Raw genomic sequence first — 25,301 nt, forward strand, 5'->3', positions numbered from 1 at the left:
ATGTGCAGTGTTCTTATCTACATGTGCTCTTTAGTGTCTCAAGAGGAGTGACGTGGGGACCAGAGAAGAAATAAGTTTGTATTAAGAAAGAATGTAATTCTTTTTCAGGGTAAAAGATCTATTCAAAATTGGTGTTACTAGATAGAGTTGCATGAGGACGACTTTTCATTAGTGTGGATCCTATCTCACTTGCTGTGTTTTATAGTATTGATTTATTTCCCTTCTTACTTTTCAGAAAAACATAATACACATGAGAAATGTACATCTAAAACATTAATACAGCATTCCTGATGGAAATGTTAAGGATCAGCTAATCCTGCTGTTTCATTTTATGTTTCCACCACACAAATTTTTATATTTCTGGATTTTTGTTTTAACATATTTTCACTGATAAATGTTTTCAGTAATAAAATTTTAGCATACATTCATTTTTTATTTTTTAAGTTAGAAATTTGAGTTTCACATAAAAACAACTGCCTTAGGTTCAACAAATATACTTCATTATTTATTTATTTATTTATTTATTTATTTTTATTTTTGTTTTTATTTATTTATTTATTTATTTTCCCCCAAAGCCCCAGTAGATAGTTGTATGTCATAGTTTCACATCCTTCTAGTTGCTGTATGTGGGACGCGGCCTCAGCATGGCCGGAGAAGCGGTACATCAGTGTGCGCCCGGGATCTGAACCCGAGCTGCCAGCAGTGGAGCACATGCACTTAACCGCTAAGCCCTGGAGCCGGCCCACAAACAACAAATATACTTCAAAGGAATAAAATTAAATATTAAATAAATGGACTGGGTTAAATTAATTACATCTGGTTTTTCTTTCCACTGGTTTCTTGTTTTGTGATAAATTACTTAAATTGTTGGCAATTATTCCACATGATAACATGCATATTTATTTACTGATATCTACTCATTTAGCTATAATTAAATTTAAATTTTTTGGTACATACTAACATTAACAAATATTTCCCTCATTAATTTAACATTATTTTTCACCACTGCCAACTGGCTCTTACGTATTGAATCAGTCATTTGCAAAGAAAAAAAGCATATTAACATTTAAAATTACCTGGACCAGAAGTGTTATTGGGCCACTTTTATCCACTTCTAATATTTCACCATTCTTTGTGCCAACTAAAATATGACCATGTCCTAATGATATGGCACGTATAGATGGGTTATCTTCCAAGAGAAGACCTGAAATGTTAAATGGAGATTTTTTTTTAGGTATTAAGTTACTATAATACAAGGATGTATATATCGCCAATGATGTTATTTTGACAATGAAAATCACATTACAAGGTTGCTTTCTCCTATATTTTAAGTATTCTAACAAATGCACTGCATTTTTCCTAATCATTCAATTTATTAATCTCAAAAGTATGTATCTCCTATATACTACAATTCTATGATTCTATATTATCCCAGATCCCCTACTACCACCCTGGCAACTGTTTCTTTTCCTCTTATATTTTCCCTTCCTCATCTACCTCCTGCCCCTCTTAGAGCACATACAATATTCTGGTTGGTAATTTTAATTCAACTTAAGATTAATTCATTTATGTCTACTGTGTCCTAGGCAGGCTTCTGAGACACACTGGTAAACATGATAGAGCCAGCTCCTGACCTCTCAGAGCATACATTGAGGAAAAAAAAAAAAAAACCTGTGTGAGGAGCATATTGAAAAAGGAGCATAAGTAAGGGAATTTAACCCTTTTCCAGGGGAGGGGAGATGAAGGAATCATCCTAGAAGAAATAATGTTTGAGATTTGAAAAATGAATGTATAGTCAGTTAATTGGAAGGGACAGGTGGGAGGAGGAAAGGTAAATTCTAGGCAAAAGTAATAGCAGATAGAAAGGCCCAGAGGTCAGAGAGAGTGTGATGCCGTGCCTTAATGCACAGAGAGAAAGGGTAAAGGGAAGAAGGGCCTGCAAGGCTAGAGAGGCAGGGTCAACAAAACACCAAGGTGAAACAAAACACCAAGTTTGATACCAAATTCCTGACTGCTGCTAAATGTGATGCTCAGGTGGCAATTTTCTTTGGAAAATTAAAAATGTTAAAAATTAACATTAATCATCTTGCACTTGGTTAATATTTTGCCATGTACATCACAGAGAATAGATTTTGAAAGGGCAACAATGATTCTGGCATCCAGTTAAGTGGCTTCTCCCATTTAAATCTGATGCCTGTCTAGTAAAGAAGGAAAAATATATTCCGTGTGCTCCACCTTAGTGACCACACATGTTAATGAGCAATTAATCTTTTTTCCTACAAAGTAAATTAAATCTCAAATCACCTTTAGATCCTGGGGCCAAAGCAGCTCTTTTTATAGCATAAGTCTTGAGACATCTTTCAAACGAGTCATCCCAAAGAGCTACTACACCATCTTTTCCTCCAGTTACAAATCCCTATGAAAGCAAAAGGTTCAAGTCAATAAAGATCTAAATATTTACTAAATATTTAAAAAAATAATAACTTTCTCATATTGAAAAACTCTAGAAGAACATTCATAGCCAAAAGTTACAGCTTGTAAAGAATAGGAGTTAACCTAAGAATCCATTATGTTTTTTTAAACATCAACACAGAATCTGCAAAAATATTTACAGTGACACTAAATATTTTACTTTTAGGATAGGACTTTAAAAACACAATTTTTAATTTGGAACCATAGGTAGCTCTACCACTTTCAGCAAGTTAAATATATTCTCCTGGAGGCTTCATAATCCCACCCTTTAAAAAGAGAGGATAATAACAGTAGCTACCTCGCAGGATATAGTGATAGTATATAAAGCACTTACACAATTTTTGACACATAGTGATTAATAAATATTAACTTTTTTTTTTTTTTAAACAGTAGACCTATTTCACTCTGTGATCAGGAGTTTGAAAAGAGGAAAGAAACAAGGTCAAGAAGATTCTAGCTCACAGATTATTATTGGGTGGCCCAGCTAAGTAAAAAGGCAACATTCCTTTTCTTGTGAAAATGCTCTACACTCCATGATAAAATTATGTTTAACTTAAAATATCTTTAGGTTACTTACTTTTTCCAACGCATGCATACTGAACACTGGCCCATCATGTGCTTTAACTGTTTTTACAAGAAAGATGTCTCTCCAGATACACACATCTCCTGTGGATGTTCCAGAAAAAGCCATCTCTTCAGTCCATCCATACACTGCACACATCATTGTGTCATTTTTCCCCAGTGTGCCTATGTAGCCTTTTCTTCCAATCAATCCTCCCCCTAGTTCATAAAAAATATTATAAAAGTACCACTTTCAAAATGTATAAAATTATAAAGCAGTAAAATTTCGTTTCTACTTTTGTTGTTGTTTAAATAGAAAGACATGGAACAGTAAGGAGAATTAAAAAGAAAAATACAGGTCTCTCAATCAGTGACTTGGGCAACACCTTGCCTGGCTTAGGCAGCCATACCTATGGCTGCTTTTAGACCATAGCCTAAAACATAACTAAACAAAAACATGTACTAAGTCAGTTTTAATTAGTCCTTAGCACTTCTGATGCTTTTTAAAATTTTTATTATGACATTTAATACAAAAAGGTATAAAAAACAATACAACTAACACTGGTATATCCACTATCACCTTACATAAAATTACTAAAACAACTGAAACATGATGCCAATCTCATCTCCCTTTTCACCTCTTACTATTCTGAATGTGAAGTTAATTATTCTCAGGCATTCCTTTATACATATTTTAATACCTTTTTATGAATTCTTAGGTAATACGTCATATTATTTTTCATGTTTTAAAATTTTCTATAAATACCATCCTGTACGTATTCTTTTGCAACTTGCTTTTTTTCACCAATGATTTGTTATGGAGTTTTAAACACGTTGATTTGTACCTCTAGAAAACTCATTTTCATAACTACATAGCATTCCATTATGTAAACATTATAGTCTGTTCACTTTACTATTAATGGTCACTTAAGTTGCTTCCAAGATCTGCTACTGAAAACAATGCTGCTTTAAACATTCTTATATTTAAACATTCTACACAAGTGCAAGAGATGCTCTAGAAATTTCTAGGAATGGCCATAGGGTACGTGCAAAAGGAATAGCACATAGATGAGAGGTATCATCTGTTGTCAAATTGTTCTCCAGAATTGATATACCAGCTTACATTCCCATTAATAATGAAAGGAGTTTCTATTGTTTCCCACTGTTCAGGAACACTTGGTATTGTCAAACTGGGGGATGTGAAATACCAACTAAATTTTATTATGTTTTTTTTTAAATTAATTAATTAATTAATTTTTCCCCCAAAGCCCCAGCAGATAGTTGTATGTCATAGTTGCACATCCTTCTAGTTGCTGTATGTGGGACGTGGCCTCAGCACGGCCAGAGAAGCAGTACGTCAGTGTGCGCCCGGGATCCGAACCCGGGCCGCCAGCAGTGTAGCACGCGCACTTAACCGCTAAGCCACCGGGCTGGCCCTATTATGGTTTTAATTTGCATTTCTCTGATTATTAATGGGCTATATCATCTTTTCCTATTTTTATTTGCCATTCACTACCTATTGATATCTTTTGCCCATTTTTACACTTGAACTCCTTCATTCATTCAAGAATTATATATGCCAGGCACTATTTAAGGCACTGGGGGTAGACTTATGAACAAAACAGATAACAAAATTCCCTGCTTTCATGGAGCTTCCTGGTGAGAGACAGTCAATAAATATGACAAATAAGTAAAATGTATAGTATGTTAGACGATGAGAGGTGCTATGGAGAAAACATAAGCATAAAAAGGAGATAAGAAGTGACAGGGGTCCATTGTAAGTAGGGTGGTTAAGAAAGGCCTCACTGAGAAAGTAGTATCTCACTGAAGACCTGAAGGAGCTAGCAAGAGCAAGCCACGCAAGAAAAGCGTTCCAGGCAGAGGGAGCATCAAGTACAAAGGCCCCAAATGCAGGAATGTGACCATCTTCAAGAACAACTAGGGAGGCCAGTATAAAGTAGCAAAGAAAGTAAGGGAGGCAGTAATGGGAGATGGGGTCAGAGAGGTCAAAGGCAGCATTTCAGGCCATTGTAAGGATTTAACTTTTATTCTACGTCAGATGGAAAACACTTGGGCAGCTGGAATGACAAGATCTGGCATATGATTCATCAACAGGTTCATTCTGACTTCTGGGTTGAGAGTAAATTGAAGAGCGGCAAGGATGAAAAGAGAAGTCTATTTCAATCCTCTGGGCAAATGATAAAGGTAGCACAGACCAGGGTGGTAGCATTGAAGATGATGAAAAGTGGTCATATTCCAAATGCATTTGGAAGATTGTCTTTTCTTATAGCAGCGAGAGTTGTCATTGAACCTCAAGGGCAGTTAAGTGGAGGGGTGAAGGAAAAAAAACATATTAGACTTCTCTCAAGAGAAAAAAGATAAATTGCAAATTGAAAGTGTAAACAAGTGTTTGGAGGTGTTTTAGTACATAAGTAAGAGAAATTGATTAGCAACCGGAGGGTAGAGTTGAAGGGGCTTTCGTTTGGTTTTAAGGTAGAGAAATAACACCATACTTGTACGCTGAAGGGAAAGAGTCTGTAGAGAGGGAAAACTGATGATGTAGGAGAGACAGGGAAGAAGAGTTGGAGTGATGTCCTTGAGTAGGTGAGAGGAGAAGAGATCTAGTGCACAAGTGGAGGGACTGGCCTTCACTAGAGCACAGACTATCCATCTAGAGCAGGGTCAGCAAACTCCAGGCTGCGGGCCAAATTCTGCCACCAACTATTTTTGTACGGTACCCACTGGAGCAAGTTAGCACTACGAGCTACAGAGGCCACGCCTGTTTCCTTCTCTACTCCCAGAGCCTGCTTTCCTGACTTTTGGCTGCTAATTAGCAGCTGCCCGGGGCCTGAGCTGGTCACCATCTATTAAGTTAAGGACTTTGCTAATGGCAACTGCTGGGCACCCAGCAGTGGAATCAAAGTTCAGGAGGGTGTTGAGAAGGTAAGGCTCTCCAGAAAGAGAAGGACACGCTAGGATCTGTGTGTCACTGGGGCAGAGTGAAGCTGACCATGGTTTCCCCACCCTAACCTGCCAGTCCTCTTTGCTGCAGCAGGCTGATCTTGGAGAGAATGTCTCTAGTTAACGGCAACTGGGTGCAAACACGCTAGGGCAGGGCAGGAGTTGTCTTTCTTGTTCTATAAGTACCTACATAATATTCTTGATTTTGTTCCTGGGCCTGGGAAGTCTAAAATATTTACTATATGTCCATTTACAGAAAGAGTCTGCTGTCCTGGTTTAGATAATCAATAGTTGGGTTTTCCGATATACACAGCATAACATGTTCCTACTGCACAAGGTCATGTTATCTTTGCACCCAAAAAGTTTCAATGGCTCTCCACCCCCACCAGCCATGGAATAGAGTTCAAATTCTTTAAAGGAGAGACTAATAATTCATAACTTGGAATTCTCAAAGCCTACATCTGGGATAAGAGGTAAGAAGCTCCCTTTTAGCCTCAGGTCTAAGTCATCTTTAACTCAGTTTACATAAAGCTCTACATTTAGAGGTGAGACAGCGCTTATTCAGATTCATAAAGTGGTTACTTATTTCCCACTTGGCTAGTGAACCCTGTGGATCAGAACCCCAAAAGTGAGGAAGGTTAAAATGCACACCAAAGCCTTAACATTTATCCTTTTATGGTTCAGTTTCAGATCTATTATATGTCTAATCAAACTTAAGGAAAAAAGTTACTCAACTGCAAATCTTTTCATTTTAAGGTTATTTACTTATATTAAGTCTCTTATTTCAAATACATTTATAGTTCTTTTTTTTTCAAGACAGAAATAATAAGCATTACTTGCTGGGTATTTGCAATTCCAAGTAACTAAGATACCCAAAGTTTTGCTTAAATGTATAGGAATGAAAATTACAAATCTGAAAATACTTCTTTTTACTTTGTAAATGTATATACACTAGGATCTGATGAGTTTGGGATAAAGTATTAAAACCAAGTGTGAAAATTGATTCGTGTCCTATGTAGTTTACAACTTGAAAGTTACTCGAACTTGGGAAATGTCTTCACTGAGGCTATTATTTTCTAAAAATGTTTCACTTTTTCCTATATATATGTATTTTATCTGAAAGGTTTGTGTGTGCTGAGACTTTGATATTACATGGCTGAAATTTATACTATTCTATTTGGAAAAGAGACTTTTTTTAAAAAAAATATGAACTCCTTCCACAGTTATTGATTTACAGTTACAAATGACTAAAGTAATATAACATTCCATTTCTATATCATTTTATACATATAGAGATTATACAAAGAATTTTTACAAAAGTTTTCATTTTAAGTTTAGACTAAAAAAACACGTCTTTAACAGAAGAAAGGAGTCTGGACATCACTTGATTAATCTTATAAGTTAAATATTTTTGCAAATATGAATATTACATCAATGCAGCCAATAAATGACAATAAAATAAATCTTACATTTGTTTAAAATGTACCAAGACAATTATGAATCACTTTTTCAGAAAACAAACCTTTTATTTTGGATAATTTTAGACTTTCATAAAAGATACAAAGATAACACCGAGTGTTCTCATACACTCCTCGTCCAGTTTCCCCTAATGTTAACATCTTACACTACTATAGACTATCTGTCAAAACTAAGAAACCAACACGTTTGATACATTACTATTAACTGACCTCCAGACTTCATTCAGATTTCACCTGTTTTTCCACTAATGTCTCTTTTCTATTCCAGGATCTAATCTAGGATACCACAGTGCACTTAGCTAAATCATTTTTAAAGTAATAATTTCTTTAATTTCAAAGGAATAAAAAGAAGCACTTCCTTACCTGCTCTACGCCAAAATTTCATGTGTTTAATTCCAGCTGTAATTAATTTATCAGGCACGTAGGGGTTCATCTTTACAACAAAAATCTTATCTTTACTTCCTCTGAAATAAATACCAAAATGTTTTAACTCTGAAGATAAATCTCTCCTGTAATAATCTTTGGCCTAATCCATACCCTTATCTTGATTACTCCATTACTGAATGCTTGGCCCACTTGTCTCTCAGGTTTGGGCTATGTAATCATGCATTTGTACATTGGTTATTTCATCATTATTTTAATATATTAACTCATCAACAGAATCTTAAAAGATAGGAACAGTGAGAAAGGGAACTTCTTGTGGATAGCACCTATTGCACCTACCACAGTACTGTGTACCGGGAATGCTATTTGCAGAGTGAATAAGCTCAAGAAATTTTTTTTATAATACTCTGTTATAGTTATAGCCTTTCCAAATACAAAGTTCCCCTTAAACTATCTTTTATACTCTGAAAAAAGCATTTATCTACATCTCTTTAAGTGTTTTAATGTCTTACTTTAAGAAATAGGAATTTAAAAAACAGTCTCTCACACTGTCGGCTATTTGTTCCTTTAAAGCAACTGTTAATATTTTTTATTATTAAAAAATAATACATGCTCATTGTAGAAAATAAAAAATATAACAGAGAAAATAAAAATAATCTATAACTTCTTTGTGATATATGTGTGTATATGTATCTTCTTTCACTCTAATATATAATATAAGCATTTTATCATGCTTTCCAATGACTATATAATAGCTTATCATACAGTAGAATTCCCACTACTTGTAAATGGAGATTTTAGATAACGGCTTTTTCCAGTGTCATATTAGTTACATTAAAAAGTGGGTTCACAAGGGATAAACCTACAATTGAATCCTGAAATCGTTTGTCTTTTTATCATGATTATACCATTTATTTGATGGTAATAAAGATGGCAGTAATAAAAAAAAGTTAGATTTGCTTGATTTCAAAATTGTTTTAATTTAAAAAATTTTTAAGTCCAAAATAATTGCAGTATTTTATCAATGTGATATCAAGTTTTCTCCCTACCTTGCTACTGAAAGTTTCTCTCCTTTCTTCCAATCCCACAGCACAATAGTATGGCCATCATCTATTCCAACTGAGGCCAAACGTTTCCCATCCGCTATGAAAATTAATCAGAGAGATATACTGACCATTAATGTCAGAAGATAAGAAACATTCAGTACACACTCTAAAACCACAGCACCATATTTAAAATTTTATAAAATAATGTTAAACGTTAGACATGCATACAGCTATTAAAAGAATCAGATTTTTTTATAAGGCGGGGGGAAAATAGTTTCTCAACACATCTAGATATATCTGCTGACGTTTTCTCTGATCTCATTTACTTCATCTATCCACCAGGTTGGGATGCGGGGACAGAGGAAGACAAGAAAAGTGGATAAAAGAGATTTTAAAAATGATAAGGAAAGGAAAAACTATGAAAGAAGGAAGGAAGAAAAGATTTACTTCAATTAAATTCACCAATAAGAACTCTGTTGTGACATAAGAACTCATAGTGATTACGAAAAGTTAATCAATTGAAATCAACTGCCATTAATATGACAGTTTTTAGCGAAGGTCAATTATTTCAGTTGTTACTATTATCAAGCAACAAGTAATGAATGTATTAGACGAATGAGCTAAGTCAGTCATGCTGACAGGTGTGCATGTGTTTACATGTTGTAAAGGCTCAAACTACAATAAAATGTTTGCCACTATAGCACACTTCAGTTAGTTCATTATTGCTACCAGTGGTATTTTTCTTGTTGACTCCCTTAGTTTGCCATTCAGTTTCTCATTTCTTGACTTTTAGCAGATCCCTGAACGTGTATATACATTTTCTCCCAAAACTCTTTTATGAATAATTCACTAGCACTTCAGTCAGAGCAGCAGCAAGCACAAATTTACTGTTCCTTATTATAAAATTCTCTATTAATGGTATCTCACCCCTCTTCTGGATCCACATGCTAGCTTTCATTGTAGATCTATCTGCAGCTGTTAAACTTCCAAATATACAGCAGAGATAACATGATCTCAAATTATTTTGAGAAGACTGCTTGGAATTGTCACTTCATAGACATGTTATAAAACAAATATTTCAGTTCTCACCTCTTTCTTTCTTAGCTTTCACCCTAAACATTTTCATAGTTTACTCTGCGGCTGTAAAATACTAAGTGAGATCAGGGTTTGCCCAAAATGGGAGATACATACCATTAGTGGTAATTGGGTGGTTTTAGATGTTATGCAGACAAACATTTTTTATTTTAATAGAAACATACTTATATTAACAGGTATTAAACATTACACTCATTAAATTATCATTATAAACCAGCTAGCAAAGCCACTCTTTCATAGACCTGATTGGTTAGGACAACAGTAAGCATATTTGATAAAAATTGTGAAGGTCATAGCTAAATGACAAGTTCAGGCAACACTGATTTAGACTAAAATGTTATGTAGTGCCTCTGCATTTTGGTCATTCTTATTACGACAGACAACAGCCTTACCTGAGAAATCAACAGCACAGACACCATACTGGTGGTAGCCCTTTAATATCGACAATGGTTTAACAGTCTCTGTATCCCATATGTGAACTGAGGGATCCCTACCTACCTAAAATAGAAAGAATTATGAAAGTCATTTTATACAATTATTTTCATATCTATTAAAAAGAAATAAAACAGGAGATTTTACAGCCTTATTTGCTACAGATATTTATCAAACAAAAAATATAAAGCAGATGATATATGTGACTAACGTTTTTTTCTTACACTTGTCAAAAAGCTAATGAGGCTAGGCTCACGGTTTCTAGGAATGTTCTAAAACTGTGCGACTCTTAAATCTTATCCTATTCTTCATCAATAAAGATAATGCTTACTGAGCGCCTTTTATTGGCAGTGTCCCTATGCTAGATACAATAAGTACTAAGACATTGAGGTAAATTTTGCAAACTCATTGGGAAAACAAGATATTTTCAATTAAATAACATACGGAAATATATGCTTAATGAGGATGAAAACGTCATAGAGAACAACTCCAGGGAAGAGATGATACTTGAGCTGGGCCTTCAGAAAGTACAGGTCTTGGATAAAAAGGGAAGAAAGCAGGCACATTCTAGGCTAGGATAATGGTGTAAACAAAGATACGGAGGGATTAAAGCACCAAGCAGGTAAACAAAACTCTGAATAGACAATTTCACTGCAGTGCTCTATCACTTACCTTTTTTTTTTTTGGTGAGGAAGATTAGCCCTGAGCTAACTTTCGATGCCAATCCTCCTCTTTTTGCTGAGGAAGATTGGCCCTGGGCTAAGATCTGTGCCCATCTTCTTCCACTTTATATGGGAAGCCGCCACAGCATGACTTGACAAGTGGTGTGTCGGTGCGCGCCTGGGGTTCCGAACCCGCGAACCCTGGGCCGCCGAAGCGGAGCGCATGCACTTAAACGCTACGCCACAGGGCTGGCCCCTATCACTTACCTTTTAAGTTGGTTTACAGTGTTTATGAATGCACACATAAACTATCAATTCTTAATTATTCCTTTAGAATCAATCGCTTTCTTTAACTATAAGGATCAAGCGATATAATAGCTTTGCCTATAAAGGCAACTCCTGAAATAACTAATATAGCTGCCAACTATTGTTAATTTTGAGATTGGTTTTATATAAAGACATAAAAAACGACACTGCAATCTGCCAATATTTCACTAAGTTATTCAGCCAAACGTTACCAGAGACTGTTAAGTTTTCTTTCTATTTAACTTCTGCAGAGTTTGATATTTGTGATAACTTCACAGGACCACTCTCTCCCAGTTCTCTGGTCTCCTTGACTCTTACTATTGAGTTGCCTTCACAGTTTCATCACCTGTCCCTTAAAACAAACTTCCCCAAGAGTCTGTCTTTAATACTCCGGTCTTTTCATCCTACATTTTTGCCCTGCGGTAACTCACTTCCAGTGTCAATGGTTAAATCAAGAAATGACTCCCAAATTCTACCCTCTAACCGTTAAACTTAGTCTGAATTCAAGACTTACATTTTCAGTTGCCTACTGGACATCTCACATGGAAATGATGATAAGGATGATGAACACTAACATTTACTGAGAACTGACTTACGGGCCAGGAACTGTTCTAAACACTTTACAAGGATTAACAATGACAACTCTGAGATAGGCACCAACAGTACCCTTATTTTAAAAGAGGTGGAAACTGAGGCATAGAGAGCTTAGACAATTTTCCCACAGCTAATAAGTGAAGGAGGTTGTTTTTTTTTTTTTGGTGAGGAAGATCAGCCCTGTGCCAACATCTGCCAATCCTCCCCTTTTTTTGCTGAGGAAGACTGGCCCTGGGCTAACATCCGTGCCCATCTTCTTCCACTTTATATGGGAAGCCGCCACAGCATGACTTGACAAGCGGTGCATCGGTGCACGCCTGGGATCCGAACTGGCGAATCCCGGGCCGCCGCAGCGGAGCGCGTGCACCCAACCGCTTGCACCACGGGGGTGGGCCCCGAAGGAGCTTGTTTTAAACAGCATATTCAGCACTGGCTTACGTAATAAGAAAGTGTTATTTGAGCACACTTGGGGCATGTCAGTCGGGCATGAGGAGAGAAGGGTGAGGTGGGGCAAGTTCTCAGACCTGTTCCTTATCCTAAGCCTTAAAAGGAGGGGTAGGAATTAGATAAAGTTGGAAGATTGAACAGACCGAAAGGGAAGAATTTTCCAAGAGAATGGAACTATGTAAAAGACCTGAAACAGCATTATACATGTTGGACAAATTCTAAACAGCTCAAAAGGCAGGAGCATAGTTTACAGAGGTAAATGGTAAGACATAAAAAGAAGAGTTTGGAGTCTTAGACTAGGTTAAATGCCTTGAGTTGCATGGTATTGAGTTTAGACATTAGCCTAAAAGCTACTAATAAATACTGAAGAAAAGAAGATTACTAGTGGATTGGGAAAATGGATGGGGGTAAACTGAAGGTGGGAGACCAGTTGGTTGGTTATAGCAATAGATGAGAAATTATAAAACATTGAATTGCCAGTAGAGATAAGGTAAAATAAAAAAAACAAAGCAAAGATATATTCAGGGTAGAGAATCAAGCTATATTCAGGGCCAGTAATGGATGCAACTCCGGGACTGACTGGCTATAAGGGGTGAAGGAGAACAAGGCTGACTCTCCGGCTTAGGCAACCAAGTTAATATAGCACCATGTTCTAAGTAGGAAACAGCACGAGGATGAGCAGGTTTGGAAGGGAAGCTTAATCCCATTTATCTCCATTTTGGACATGCTGAATCGGACTGTCCACAAGATATCTAAATGAGTGTATTTTTGGTGAATTGTATATATACAGTAATTCATCCAACTCTCATACTAGACTGTGAGCTCTTGATAGTGGCAGCCAGTCTGAGTTATCTTTCTGTTTCTTCACAGCACTTAATGCTTTCAAATAGGAAGCACTCAACAAATATTTGCTGAATGAAATGAAATTTCCAAATTATGGTACAATCAGTCAGGGTACTCAAATTGAAATATATAAATAAGTTGCTAGGTAAGGTTCTTTCAGCTTCTTTCACCTAAAATTAGGACCACACTTCCCGACAGAGAGGCATTATTTGTACTCTGTTCTCCAGAAAACAAAACAAAATACAACACTATTCAGATTTGTCATCTAAATTTCAAAATGCTCAGATAAAATACTTGAGAAATACTTTTTTATTTTTAATAAATATTTTTTTTCATTTTGAACAATTATAAGAAATATATTTAATTTATTTCAGAAGTTTATAAAGACAGGACTGGTTGGTTGTAATATAACACCAGAAAGAAATGGAAAACACTGGGAGAAGTAGAGGAGGCAGTGTCTAGAGCAGACATGCTGTTGTTTAAGAAAAACCTGATGCAAAGGAGCTATGGCTTGATGGTGAAAGAAACCAGAATATGTCATCCCAAAATACGCCTCTTTGACATAAAAAGTATTTTGGGCTGAAGGCAATATAGTATCAGAAAACCCAGAAAAAGCTCCTCTTTTTCTGCATAAAGGCAGGATATATATAATTTTTTTCAATTTTATTGAGATATAATTGACAGACAGACAACATTGTATAAGTTTAAGGTGCACAACCTGTTGATTATATAAATTCTCCTTTTGCTGGAGACAGACTCTTAGCCCAGAGATGGCACCAGGGGAAGATTTGCAAACAAATCTTACTCCATTAGTTTCCCCCTACATATTGACCTTTCCACAGTTTGCCACCCTTGGAAGCCTAAAACTGCTTTCCTTTGTCCTGTCATTTCTCTACAAATTTATTGTCTTCTATATAAGCTGGAATTCTAAGCCACCATTTTGAGTTACTTTTGGTTTAGGTTTCTCCCATGTGATATGCACTGCACACATTAATAAATTTTTTTTCTCTTATTAATCTGTCTTTTTGTTAGAGTCCTAGCTGAAAACCTAAGATGGGTAGAGGTAAAGTTTTGCCTCTCCTACATCCCTGGGTATCCACGGATGTCCTGTGGGCATACTGACTTTTAATTTAATCTGGACTAAATTCCCTAAAATCCCAGAATCATGGTAGTAAATGACCAGTTTTTACACTGTCTTCATTCCAGTACTACCAGAATAATGTCCAAACTCCTCACCACAGTACAATGGGTACGTAATTGTGCTTTAAGAGGAATCACTTATACAAACTGAAGGCAAAGGTAAATGGTGCCCCTTAGACTCCCACCAACTTGTAATTAGTTCTTCCACTAATGTCCATCACGCACTCTAAGATTTGAATACTTCAGGCTACTCACAGTTCTTTAAATAAGGTGTGTTTTCGTGGGTTTTTTTGCCCCACTTTTACACATGATATAACATACTTAGAACACTTTCTCCAACCTCCCTTCTGTCAGGTAAACTACTCAGCTCAAACGTCATCACCTCTATGCGAGTTTCCCTGATTGTATTAGCACAATTAATCAGTTCTTCATTATATTACAAAGGACTTTATACAAATCTATACATCAGTGGTTCTCAGCAGGGGGTGACTTTTGCCTCCAGGCAACATTTGATGCTGTCTGGAGAGGTTTTTTGGTTGTCACAACTGGGCGGGAGGTGGTGGTGTGTGACTGGCATCTAGTGGATAAAGGCCAGGGATGCTGCTCAACATGCTGCAATACATAGGATTGCATTGTACACAACAATGCAATTATCCTCACAACAAAGAATTATCTGGCCCAAAATGTCAACAGTGCCGAGGTTAACAAGCCCTGATCTATACTTATGACCTTGTATCACAATTTTTATTGCATGTATATCTTTCCCCTCAGAATACGAATGTTTACCACGGCAAGAAGATGTCTTATTTATCTTTATATTCCCAGTACATTTCCTGGTACATAGCACATGCTATATGAATGTTTTTGAACAAATGGGAAAAAGGAGGGAGGGAAGGAAGGAGAGAGGGAAAGGGGAGGGGGAGATACAAACCCAGGGAGGGAAGATGGGAGAAAGGAAAAGGAAAGAGTTTTTTCTCTTCTCAGGGAAGCTATATAGGATGAAGCAAGTTGCCCACTCCCCCGCCCTCAATATATCCTAGAAGGTATATTTACACAGTGTGTAAAGCTAGACAGACTAGGGCTTTAAGCTTTACCACTTACTAGCTGAGAGGTCTTTGAGAAAATTATTTAATTTCTTTAAACCTAAACTTCCTCATTTATAAACTGGGGGAAATGGTTTCACTCCTCACAGAGATGAGAATAAAATAAATATTCGTTAAGAAACTATTCAAGTGCTTATATACAGCAAGAATCTATAAACATCATCCCTCCCCTTCCTTCTCTAAGAATATTCATATCGAGAGGTATCAGTTAAGATTTTTCTCAGCGTTTTCTATCTCAATATTTCTTTGTACTTCGGTAAACTTGAACAGGTTACTATCATTATACTAAAATAAAAACATAATCATCCTGTTTGTCATAGAACATCTTTTAGATAATATATTATTTTAGATAACCCAACTTAGAAAAACCAGATTTCTAATCTTTGTTTTCTATAATTTTTACTCAAAAATTTTAAAAAATTAATATTATCCTGAGAGAAAGAAGACAAGCCAGAGCTCTTAGTTTCAAATTAAAATTAAAATAACAACAACTAAAATAATAAAACACTAAGGAAAACTACAGGGAAAATGTTGAGATAAATTTTATTTGTAATATGAAAATAAAATCCCATTCTAAAGAATTCTTTATTTTTCATTTCCTAGAATACAAAAGATAGATTTAAGAAAAGTGGATTAACCTAACTTTAACCCAAACAAAGGTCTAACCTATCTGGCCTGTTGTCACACGGTCTTTCAAAGGACCTACCTGGCCTGTTGCTACGTAGTCTTTCAAAGGATGAATAGCCAGGCAGAGAATATCATCATCATGACCCAGGTAAAAGCGCTGAGTGTTCTGTTGTCGATTATAAATGACAGCCACTGCTGCCACATGGTATACAATTTCACCAATTTGAGTATAAAACAGATTACTTCGACAGTCATAACCTCTGTAACTAAATATAGAAAACATAAGATATAAAATTACCTTTGGCCTTTTATCTGATAAATATGGACTATATAGCGGAAAAGTAGGTAACTTTTAGGTCATTCAATTTCCAGTTTTACAAAATACTGAACAATAAAAAAAATACAAATATCTCAGATCCCATAAACTTTTATGAATTGCTCTGATTACAAACAGTTAAATCCAAGCAATAACATTGAGTGAAAAAAGTAAGGTACAAAAAAGTGTATATACACTACTATTTGCATAAGGATAACACTAAATTTGTATCCCATAATTCAAAAATAGTTGTTTTTATTTACAAGTGAAAGGGTATAGAAAATAATATATATTTTTATTTGCAAATGCATAAATACTTCTGAAACTAAGTAACAGTGATTACTCTTGGAGGGGGGAAACAATGGCTGGAAGGATAGCAGAGGGAAGAAGTTTTCAAAGTGTACCCTTTTATATACATTGTTGGATCATGAGAATATAATATATATTCCAAAAATAAGTTTAAACAACAATTTTAAAATATTACATATATTCAGAAAAAAAGTACCCGAATCTTCTTAAAATGGTCAGTATAATTCCATTTATAGCAACCTTTCTTTGCACTTCAAAGAAACCCAATTCATAAAACATAACTGCACAGAAATACTGCCTATTTTAACACCGGAGGAAAAATACTTTTACTAAATAAATCCCTTTTCAAATTCTTGAAAGCATTATCAGTCAGGTAAGAAAATGATCACCAGGTCAGGGGAAGGAAACAGTTGGACTGGAGAATCTGTTGTTCCAGGATGAAGTGTGACACCTGTATCGGCAGATGTTCTAAGAGAATCCAGAAACTGTATTTTATTGAAATTAAAATATGAAGCCCAAAATAAGACACAATATCATTCTAAATTAGACACATTTAGGGGAGATGATTATCTCTTACATTTTACTTTTTTTAATTTGCTTAAAGACAAGAGATCCATTTCTATAAATATAGTAATACTAAACTTTCATAAGACAAATTAATTTTTTTATTTAATAAACACTTAATTAGTGCTTATTATATGCCAGACAACATTCTAAGTCACCAAAAGTACTGATATTTTTACTCCTCATCAGAACTCTATGATGTAGGTACTGTTATCTCCATTTTACAGATGGGGAAACAGAGGCACAGTGAGCAAGTCACTTAACCAGTAAATGCGAACCAAAATTGAAACACACAAATGAAAAATAGTTGTTCTATACCCGTGAACAAAGTGTAACCGAATACTATTTCCTGGAGCCCGTTCTCTTCTTTTAGAAGTACCACTTTTTTGTTTCTCTTTGTATTGTTCTTTAAGCTGAGGTAGATCTTCTTTGTAAACCTTTAAATAATGTACATAAGTAGAAACACTCTTAGAACATATATTAATAAAGGTGTTCACAGATTCCTAATGTAACTTCCAGACACTGTGGTTACTGTTGATCATTAAAGTTTTAACAACTGTCTTAAATAGAAAGGTACTTTATGAAATTTACTTCCTTGGAAAGAACTAATTTACATTTTCTAAGTATCACACTGATAACATATTTAGCGTTCCATGAAATTTTTATACTTCGTAGGACAATACTTTAAAGAGAATAAATGGAGGTGTACTGTGACAAAAAGCTATAGAAATATAACACAGGCACACTTAGTATATCAAGAACTTAATACAAAAGAACATTTTACACAAGTGTACTCTAACTCTTAAAGAGAGAAAACTGAAATAGCTATGCATTTCTTGGAAAATCAAAAAATACAAAAAGATAACAAGAGATGAGTAAACAATAGGGAGCAAGATAAAGAAGAAACTAGACTTTTTTAGGGAAAAATCATGTGATAATGAAAATTACCTGCCGACGGTAGGTGAGCTGTGTCTCTTGTTCAATTTCAGAATCCAGTTCTGGAACATCAGATAGATCTGAATCTGATTCATCACTATTCGAGTCAGCCAGACTTTCTGTAATTTTTTTAAATGAAACATTACTTGTTTAAAGAAGATTCATTTTCAAAACAGCACTGTAAAATTAATGATTAAGAGCTGACTGTGCCAAGTGACATGGAGACAAGCCATAAAACAATCAAATAAAATTACCTATTCAATTGACACAGATGTCAGTAAACTGTACTACAGATTATCTTCCTCTCCACTCAATGCAAACTCAATAGCTCCTTTAAATCCCTTCACTGGTTCCCCAAAGAATGCTACATCAAATTTAAATGTCTGTGCAAATATAAGTGAATATCATCTATAATTAACATGAAAAATAGCTAGAAAATACTATATGCAACAGATAAATTGACATTAGATAATTTTTCCTTGACAAAAAAAACCATATATGAAACCTAGATACACATCTCCCAGGGAATATATCAAATGTTTGTTTGCTAATGTTACTGTTACTTCACTCATCATTTGACAGATTAAAATGCAACCAAAAGGACTTTGTATTCCATGCTTTGTGACATCTGTGACATTTAAACATATAGACCTAATATTTTAATTTGAAATTTCCACTAATAATAAGCTATACTCTTGACTTATGAGGCTAGATTACACTTTAATAATAAAATTGTTATTTTGGGGTTATTGAAGAGTTATTTGACACAGAAATTATTTAGGCAGTGTGTACTACTCACCTTGAGGTGCTATGTGAAGAGCATCTTTTAATTTTCTTTCAGGAATAAATTTCCACTGAAAGACAGAGTGATCTGCTCCACCAATAGAAATAACCCACTGATAATCATGTGACCATCTGACATTAGTTACGTGGGCCGAATGGCCAATATATTTTTTAAACTTGGCCCCTATAACAAAAATATACCTTTAAATTGATAAACAAATGCCAACACACAAAAATACCATTTCAAACAACAATATCTATAACTGAACCAATGCATCCTCTTTCCATTATCTTAATTATGATCAAAGAGAACATTAATTCAAAAATCTGTTGAATGAACCAATGAATGAATCTACATCAAGGGATGTAGTAAATCTTTGCTCTACTGATTCACAATACCACTTGGTGGGAACCACAAGGGCTGGGAGGCATTATCTTACTGCTTTGAGAAAAGCCTGCAGCCACAAGGAGATCAATGGTTTTCATATTAACATATTTGAACGTTTTGGCCTGAAGTCTTTGGTCTTAAGTGACATTCAACCAGTCTACCCTACATCCACCATTATCAACCCTAGCAGCCAGAGAGGATCCTTTTATGTATTTATTTATTTTTGTGAGGAAGATCGGCCCTGAGCTAACATCTGCCAATCCTCTTCATTTCTGCTAAGGAAGACTGGCCCTGGGCTAACATCTGTGCCCATCTTCCTCCACTTTATACGGGACGCTGCCACAGCATGGCTTGACAAGCGGTGCGTCAGTGCACGCCCGGGATCTGAACCAGCGAACCCCGGGCCGCTGCAGTGGGACACGCGCACTTAACCGCTTGCGCTACCGGGCTGGCCCCCAGAGAGGATCCTTTTAAAAGTGAAATCATCAACAAAATACTAGCAAACAAAATACAAATGCAGCAACACATAAAAAGGATTACATAACATGAGCAAATGGGATTTATACAATGAATAAGGAATGCAAGGTTGGTTCAACATACAAAAATCAATATAATATACCGTATTGATCAAAATAAAATATGCCCAGTTGTCCCAACTGTCCTTTATCATCATTTTTAAAATAGACATATTTTATACAATGTCCTTTGATGTCGGTTTGTGTGATATTTCTTCATGACTAGATTGAGATGATGTGTTTCTGGCAGAGGTGATGTTATGTCCTTTCGGATACATCATTTCAAGGGGCACAGTTCTATCATCAGTGATGTTAAGTTGTATCATTTGGTTAAGGTGGTATACACAAGATTTCTCCAATTGTAAAGGAATTGTTTAACTTTGTGGTTAAATTTTTAAAGTCTGTATGATGACAGGAACCATTTTTGTTATTCTAAGTTCAGAATACATTCTCTATGTCCTGCTTAGATAAACCTGAAATTTGGCAACATATACACATCCCTGTTAAAGTACACTGAATACAATAATGTTTGGCTTCATTTTGATAATGTTTTAAAAGTTTTATACTAAGTTATAGAAGGCCTATATGTCAGGATGGCAAAGCTCCATCAATTAAAATCTAGAGAAAAACTTCCACCTTGTCCATGAATTTAGGGATAGCCATCTTAATCAAAGCATAAAAGATTTGACCAAAACTCATCTAAAATTACAATTTATTGTTGCTTAATAGTAATGCCAGTATTTTAGGAATCAATTTTCTATGTAGCTTAATAGAAGTCAGTAACTTTCTAGATTGGGAACTTGCCACAAGTCACGCAGCAAAGTCCCAAAAGGTACGATTTAGTCCCATCTCTCTTACATGAGAATGCATTATTTGCCTGTAACGTGGAATTTGGCTACTACTTCCTTTGATGGAGTCCTTTAAGTACTCTTAGGCACCAGTCTTAAAAGGTAAAGCCAGAGATTCCAGCAAACAAAATTCCAAGTTTTTAAGATGTACTAATTTTGTTATTTTAGGGCAAATGAAGAAGAGTTATCTGAGCATCTATTCTAATCGACTATACTAAGTGACAAACCTAAGAGATGTGTAAATAATTCTGTAAGTCCCTTCCAAATAGTTTTCTCTGTGACTTTTCAAAGATTAATACCTCTGGAAGAAACAAGGCAGCTCAACAAGAAAGTCATGGAATAAATTTAAGGGAAGCCAGTTATTTCTAATCACAGGGATTGTATTAATAATTATTTAATAATCAATCCTGCTTATCTAACTATGATAAACAGATATCTTAAAAGTAAACCTAGCTACCACACCTTTCATGAAGTGACCCTGACTCACCAAGACCAAACATACCCTCCCACATGCTTCCAGAATTCCCTATGATTACCCCATGTGATTATATTTATGACACAGAAATGTAACAGTCTATTTACTTGTTAACTCCTCTAATATACTATAAGCTCCTTAAGGACAGGGATGGTATCTTATTTACTATATATCCCTAGTGCCTGGTACGTAACAAACATTCATTAGGTATTTGAAGAAAAAGAAAGGAAAGGAAAAAGAAAGATCACAATTCCCCTTACCCTGCTTGTACACTTGAGTTGGAATGTCAGATTGCAGGGGAGGGAAGAAGAGTAGTAAAGGAAACGGAGAGGGCATCACACAAAAGTGTGATGTAAAGAACATTAGAGCTGAAATCACAGGACTAGAGCCTGAGTGTCAGCCCGACTACTTAACAGCACAGGAGCATGAGCCATTGCTTAACCTCTCTTGGACTCCACTTCCATTTTAATATAAAGTGGATTATAAGCTCTCAAAGTCCCTTCTCTACGAAAACTCTGACCTACGATAGGAAATGATAAAAGAATAGTTAAGGCCTAAACAGTATGTCATCAATTAGGACTAATATCTCAGAGAAGATTTATCAAGGCAAGCTAAAATGGTCATAGAAGCTTTCCTTATTTGAATGAGAAGAAGTTGATAATTCTTGGTGAGGATAAAGCAATATACTGAAATATTTATGTCTCTATGATCCCATTTCTTTTCTGACTTGTTTTAGGGTACATTTTAACACAAAGTTAATATGAGCTAAATCTCTTCAATAAATTGTAGTAATATGACAAATGATTTTTTCCCATTTAACTATGTTTTAATGACCTTAAAACTTCTAGACACAAAATCTGAGAATATCTTTATGATCCTAGTAAAAGGAAGAATTTCTTAATATACAAAACAGCACTATGCAGAAAAAAAGAGATAAATAGATTTAACTAGAGTGAAATTAAGAGCTGGTCAACAAAAGACATCATTAGGAAAATAAAAAGACAAGTCACAAACTGGGAAAACACATTTGCAATCCAGAAAAATTACAAATCTTTTGTTTCTAGAGAATATAAAATAACTTTGACAAACCAGTAAAAGAAAACTATAGAAAATGAGGCAAAAGATACGAACTTATGTTTGACAGAAGAAGAAATGCAGAAGACTAAAAAATATTGGAAAAGACGGTCAACTTCATTAGTAGTTAGACAAATGTAAACTAAGACCACAATGTGATACCATTTACACTAACTAGATTTACAAAAATTAAAAAGTGTGACAATGCCAAGTGCTGAAGAGAACGTGATCAACAGCGTTTGTAGAATGGTATAACCACATTGGAAAACAATTTGGCATTTTCTTATAAATTCTCTATGACCCAGCCATTTCACTCCTAGGTATACATCTTTGAGAAACTTGCATATAATAGCAAAAGACTGGAAATGACCCAAATGTCCATCAATACGAGAATAAATGCATGAATTGTATCATATATTCACAACAGTATTTTACAGCAGTGAGAAACAAATACACTAGTGCTACATGCAACAATATGGATGAATCTTAGAAAAACAGAGCTAAGTCCCCATCATAAATGTGTTTTATTGTTTGATATTTGTTTTTCCAATGAATTTTCTCTTGTAATCTAAGGAAATATTTTTACCAAATATAATTTTTCATCAAGTATAGAGAGAGTCTTGGCAATTATTAACAGTGATGGAGGTGTTAGATTAAAGCAACCCTGCCCTTACTCCCCTACTCCCACCTCCTCACCCTCCACTATAGCCCCTGTGCTGCCGCCTGGGAAGAGTCTCACTGACAAACATTATGGTCAAGAGCAGGAGAATCTAGAGAGAAAGAGGATAATAACGGGGGAAAATAAAAACGAGGAGTAATGCTATGGGCTGGGATTTGAGGGGGCTAAATGCAGAAGAGGATCATGCTCTCTGAGCTAGCCTCATACATTTTGTGTTTCAATTACAATGATTCTATAATATAAGCTAATTCTATTATTTAGTTTCTTTCAATATTTTGTAAAAGCTGCACTCTTAGAATGCAATGGATATTACCTAAGTGGATATCTAAAATATATTAATACATCAGACACAATCGTTTCCCAAACTTAAGTTGGATCAACAGTAGAAGTTAATGTATGAAATAATGTACAAATTCATAATCTAATGAATTTAAATCTAAAGTGATCTAAAATTACTAATCTAAAAGAAACAATTTTTCTAGTAATACTGCTAACTTTATGCAAGTACATGAATTCAAAAACACAGAATCTTAAAATATTTCTACTAATCCTTTAAACATGCGGTAGTTATATTCTATCTTCTCCTCTCCCAATTACCTACCCATAGATTCAAGCTGACTCACAAGTGCCTAGAAATAAAAACGCTTACCATAAAACAAACTTCTAACAGAAAGGAAAATAAGAAAAACAATTTATATTTATATTCTTGAAGCAGTGACTGACCAAGACTAATTTTTCTTAGACTTTGGTAGAATATTCCCACAGTAATTTAGAAAACTACTATACATTTTATAAACGAAATAAAATTACCACGCAAAAAAAAATAGTCTTCCCTGTTGCAAAAGATAAAAATCGTCAATAAATCCCATCCACTTGACTAAGAAAACCCAGCAAAGTAAAGCATTTTTGTTTTTGCCTAGAGGTCAGTATGTGAAACAGTGAGCAGAAGCAACATCTAAGATTAAGATCATCATGATAAATCTTATTGAATCTCACACCTTCTAACTAGGCACGTATCATTTTGAGTCACAATAAAATTCGTTGTGATTGGTGACTCTCATGTCCTGGCTATGTGATAGGATCCAGAAATAGGATACTTTAAGTGCTTTTGAGCTAGCCTTTATTAACACACTTAGCATTACTTATGGATGCAATTAAATATGCACCTAGGAAGCTGACACCTTGTAGGCAGGAATCGACAACATGGCATAGATGGCAGGGTCTGGAACTCACCACTTTATTGTAGAGGCACAACAGAAATACCACCCTAGACTTCTGGGAAAATTGAACCCTTAAGATTGACATCAAAGGACTACCTATTTAAATAAAACTGTATCAGCAGTTCCCATAATCACTTTTTACTAAATTGCATTTTAACACTTGCCCAACAGCTTTTATCAACAACCAAATGAAAATAATTTCTGCACCTGCTACAGATGCTGATGCTCTAGGAATACACTCGCTGCACCTAATATTAAGCCTCATACTATAGGAGAGAGTTCTTTGAAAATTAAATATCAGAAGAAATTTGCTTTCTTGAGTAGTAAATAGGCTTTTTAAAAAAATAACTGCAATGAAAATTATTTTGTGCCCTGTTTGTATTATTTTATTTTCAGTTTCCAGGAAGCTCAGATTCAATTTTAATGTTTAACTACCGTCATTTTCTTTATCTGATTTTAATAGAGTACTCCTATTAAATTTCCCCTCATACTAATTCTCTATTCATATAAGTATTTTAGTACTTATGGACTTGTTATAAGCTGATTCAAATACTTTATGGAACAAGGCATGGAATAAATAAATGACTAATACAGCATTTCATTTAATTATACCCAGGTCTATGAACAAATGATTAATATCATTGCTTGAGAAGAGATCCAAGAAAAAAAGGTGATACATAAAATGTATAGAAAATAACCAATGATAAGACCTCTTATTTTTCTTACACCCACTGTTATAGAAAATTAACAAATGTCAAAACAATATATGTTAAGGATTTAAGCAAAAACACACTTGTACATGAAAACTAACCAACAAATTAACAGGTTCCCAACTGTGACCTGAACTTGTACAGTTGACTACTTCATCAGAATTCTTGAGAAAAAGACCTAAGAAAAATGTCTCCTAAAAGATATATGTTCAACAAGTTAAATGATTAAAGGTAATAAGCCATAAGAAAAGTATAACTATCATTGTATAGTCTAACTATATGAAGCAATTCTGGAAGTGGAAAGAAAAATGATTCTTTAAAAAGAAAGAGGTA

General features: G+C 35.0%; 1 protein-coding gene across 15 annotated transcripts in view; it reads right to left on the minus strand.

Moving 5' to 3' along the window:
- The window catches only part of EML5 (EMAP like 5), a 160,063-nt gene that overhangs the window by 63,927 nt on the left and 70,835 nt on the right, over window positions 1-25,301 (minus strand). For 14 of the 15 annotated variants that reach the window (XR_009223732.1, XM_058567495.1, XM_058567494.1 and 11 more), the window contains exons 11-20: window positions 19,076-19,243; window positions 18,289-18,395; window positions 17,659-17,777; window positions 16,227-16,417; window positions 10,390-10,491; window positions 8,906-8,999; window positions 7,836-7,936; window positions 3,050-3,252; window positions 2,305-2,416; window positions 1,077-1,204 (exon numbers count right to left, since the gene is read on the minus strand). Coding sequence is in view for 14 of the 15 variants with exons in the window: in XM_058567495.1 (XP_058423478.1) it covers window positions 1,077-1,204; window positions 2,305-2,416; window positions 3,050-3,252; window positions 7,836-7,936; window positions 8,906-8,999; window positions 10,390-10,491; window positions 16,227-16,417; window positions 17,659-17,777; window positions 18,289-18,395; window positions 19,076-19,243 (1,325 nt within the window). In the remaining variant the exon portion in view is untranslated. The remainder of the gene's footprint in view (window positions 1-1,076; window positions 1,205-2,304; window positions 2,417-3,049; window positions 3,253-7,835; window positions 7,937-8,905; window positions 9,000-10,389; window positions 10,492-16,226; window positions 16,418-17,658; window positions 17,778-18,288; window positions 18,396-19,075; window positions 19,244-25,301) is intronic. The other variant, XM_058567493.1, reaches the window with a different exon arrangement.

Source organism: Diceros bicornis, chromosome 24, assembly GCF_020826845.1.
Source record: "Diceros bicornis minor isolate mBicDic1 chromosome 24, mDicBic1.mat.cur, whole genome shotgun sequence".
Classification (NCBI taxonomy): Eukaryota; Metazoa; Chordata; class Mammalia; order Perissodactyla; family Rhinocerotidae; genus Diceros; species Diceros bicornis.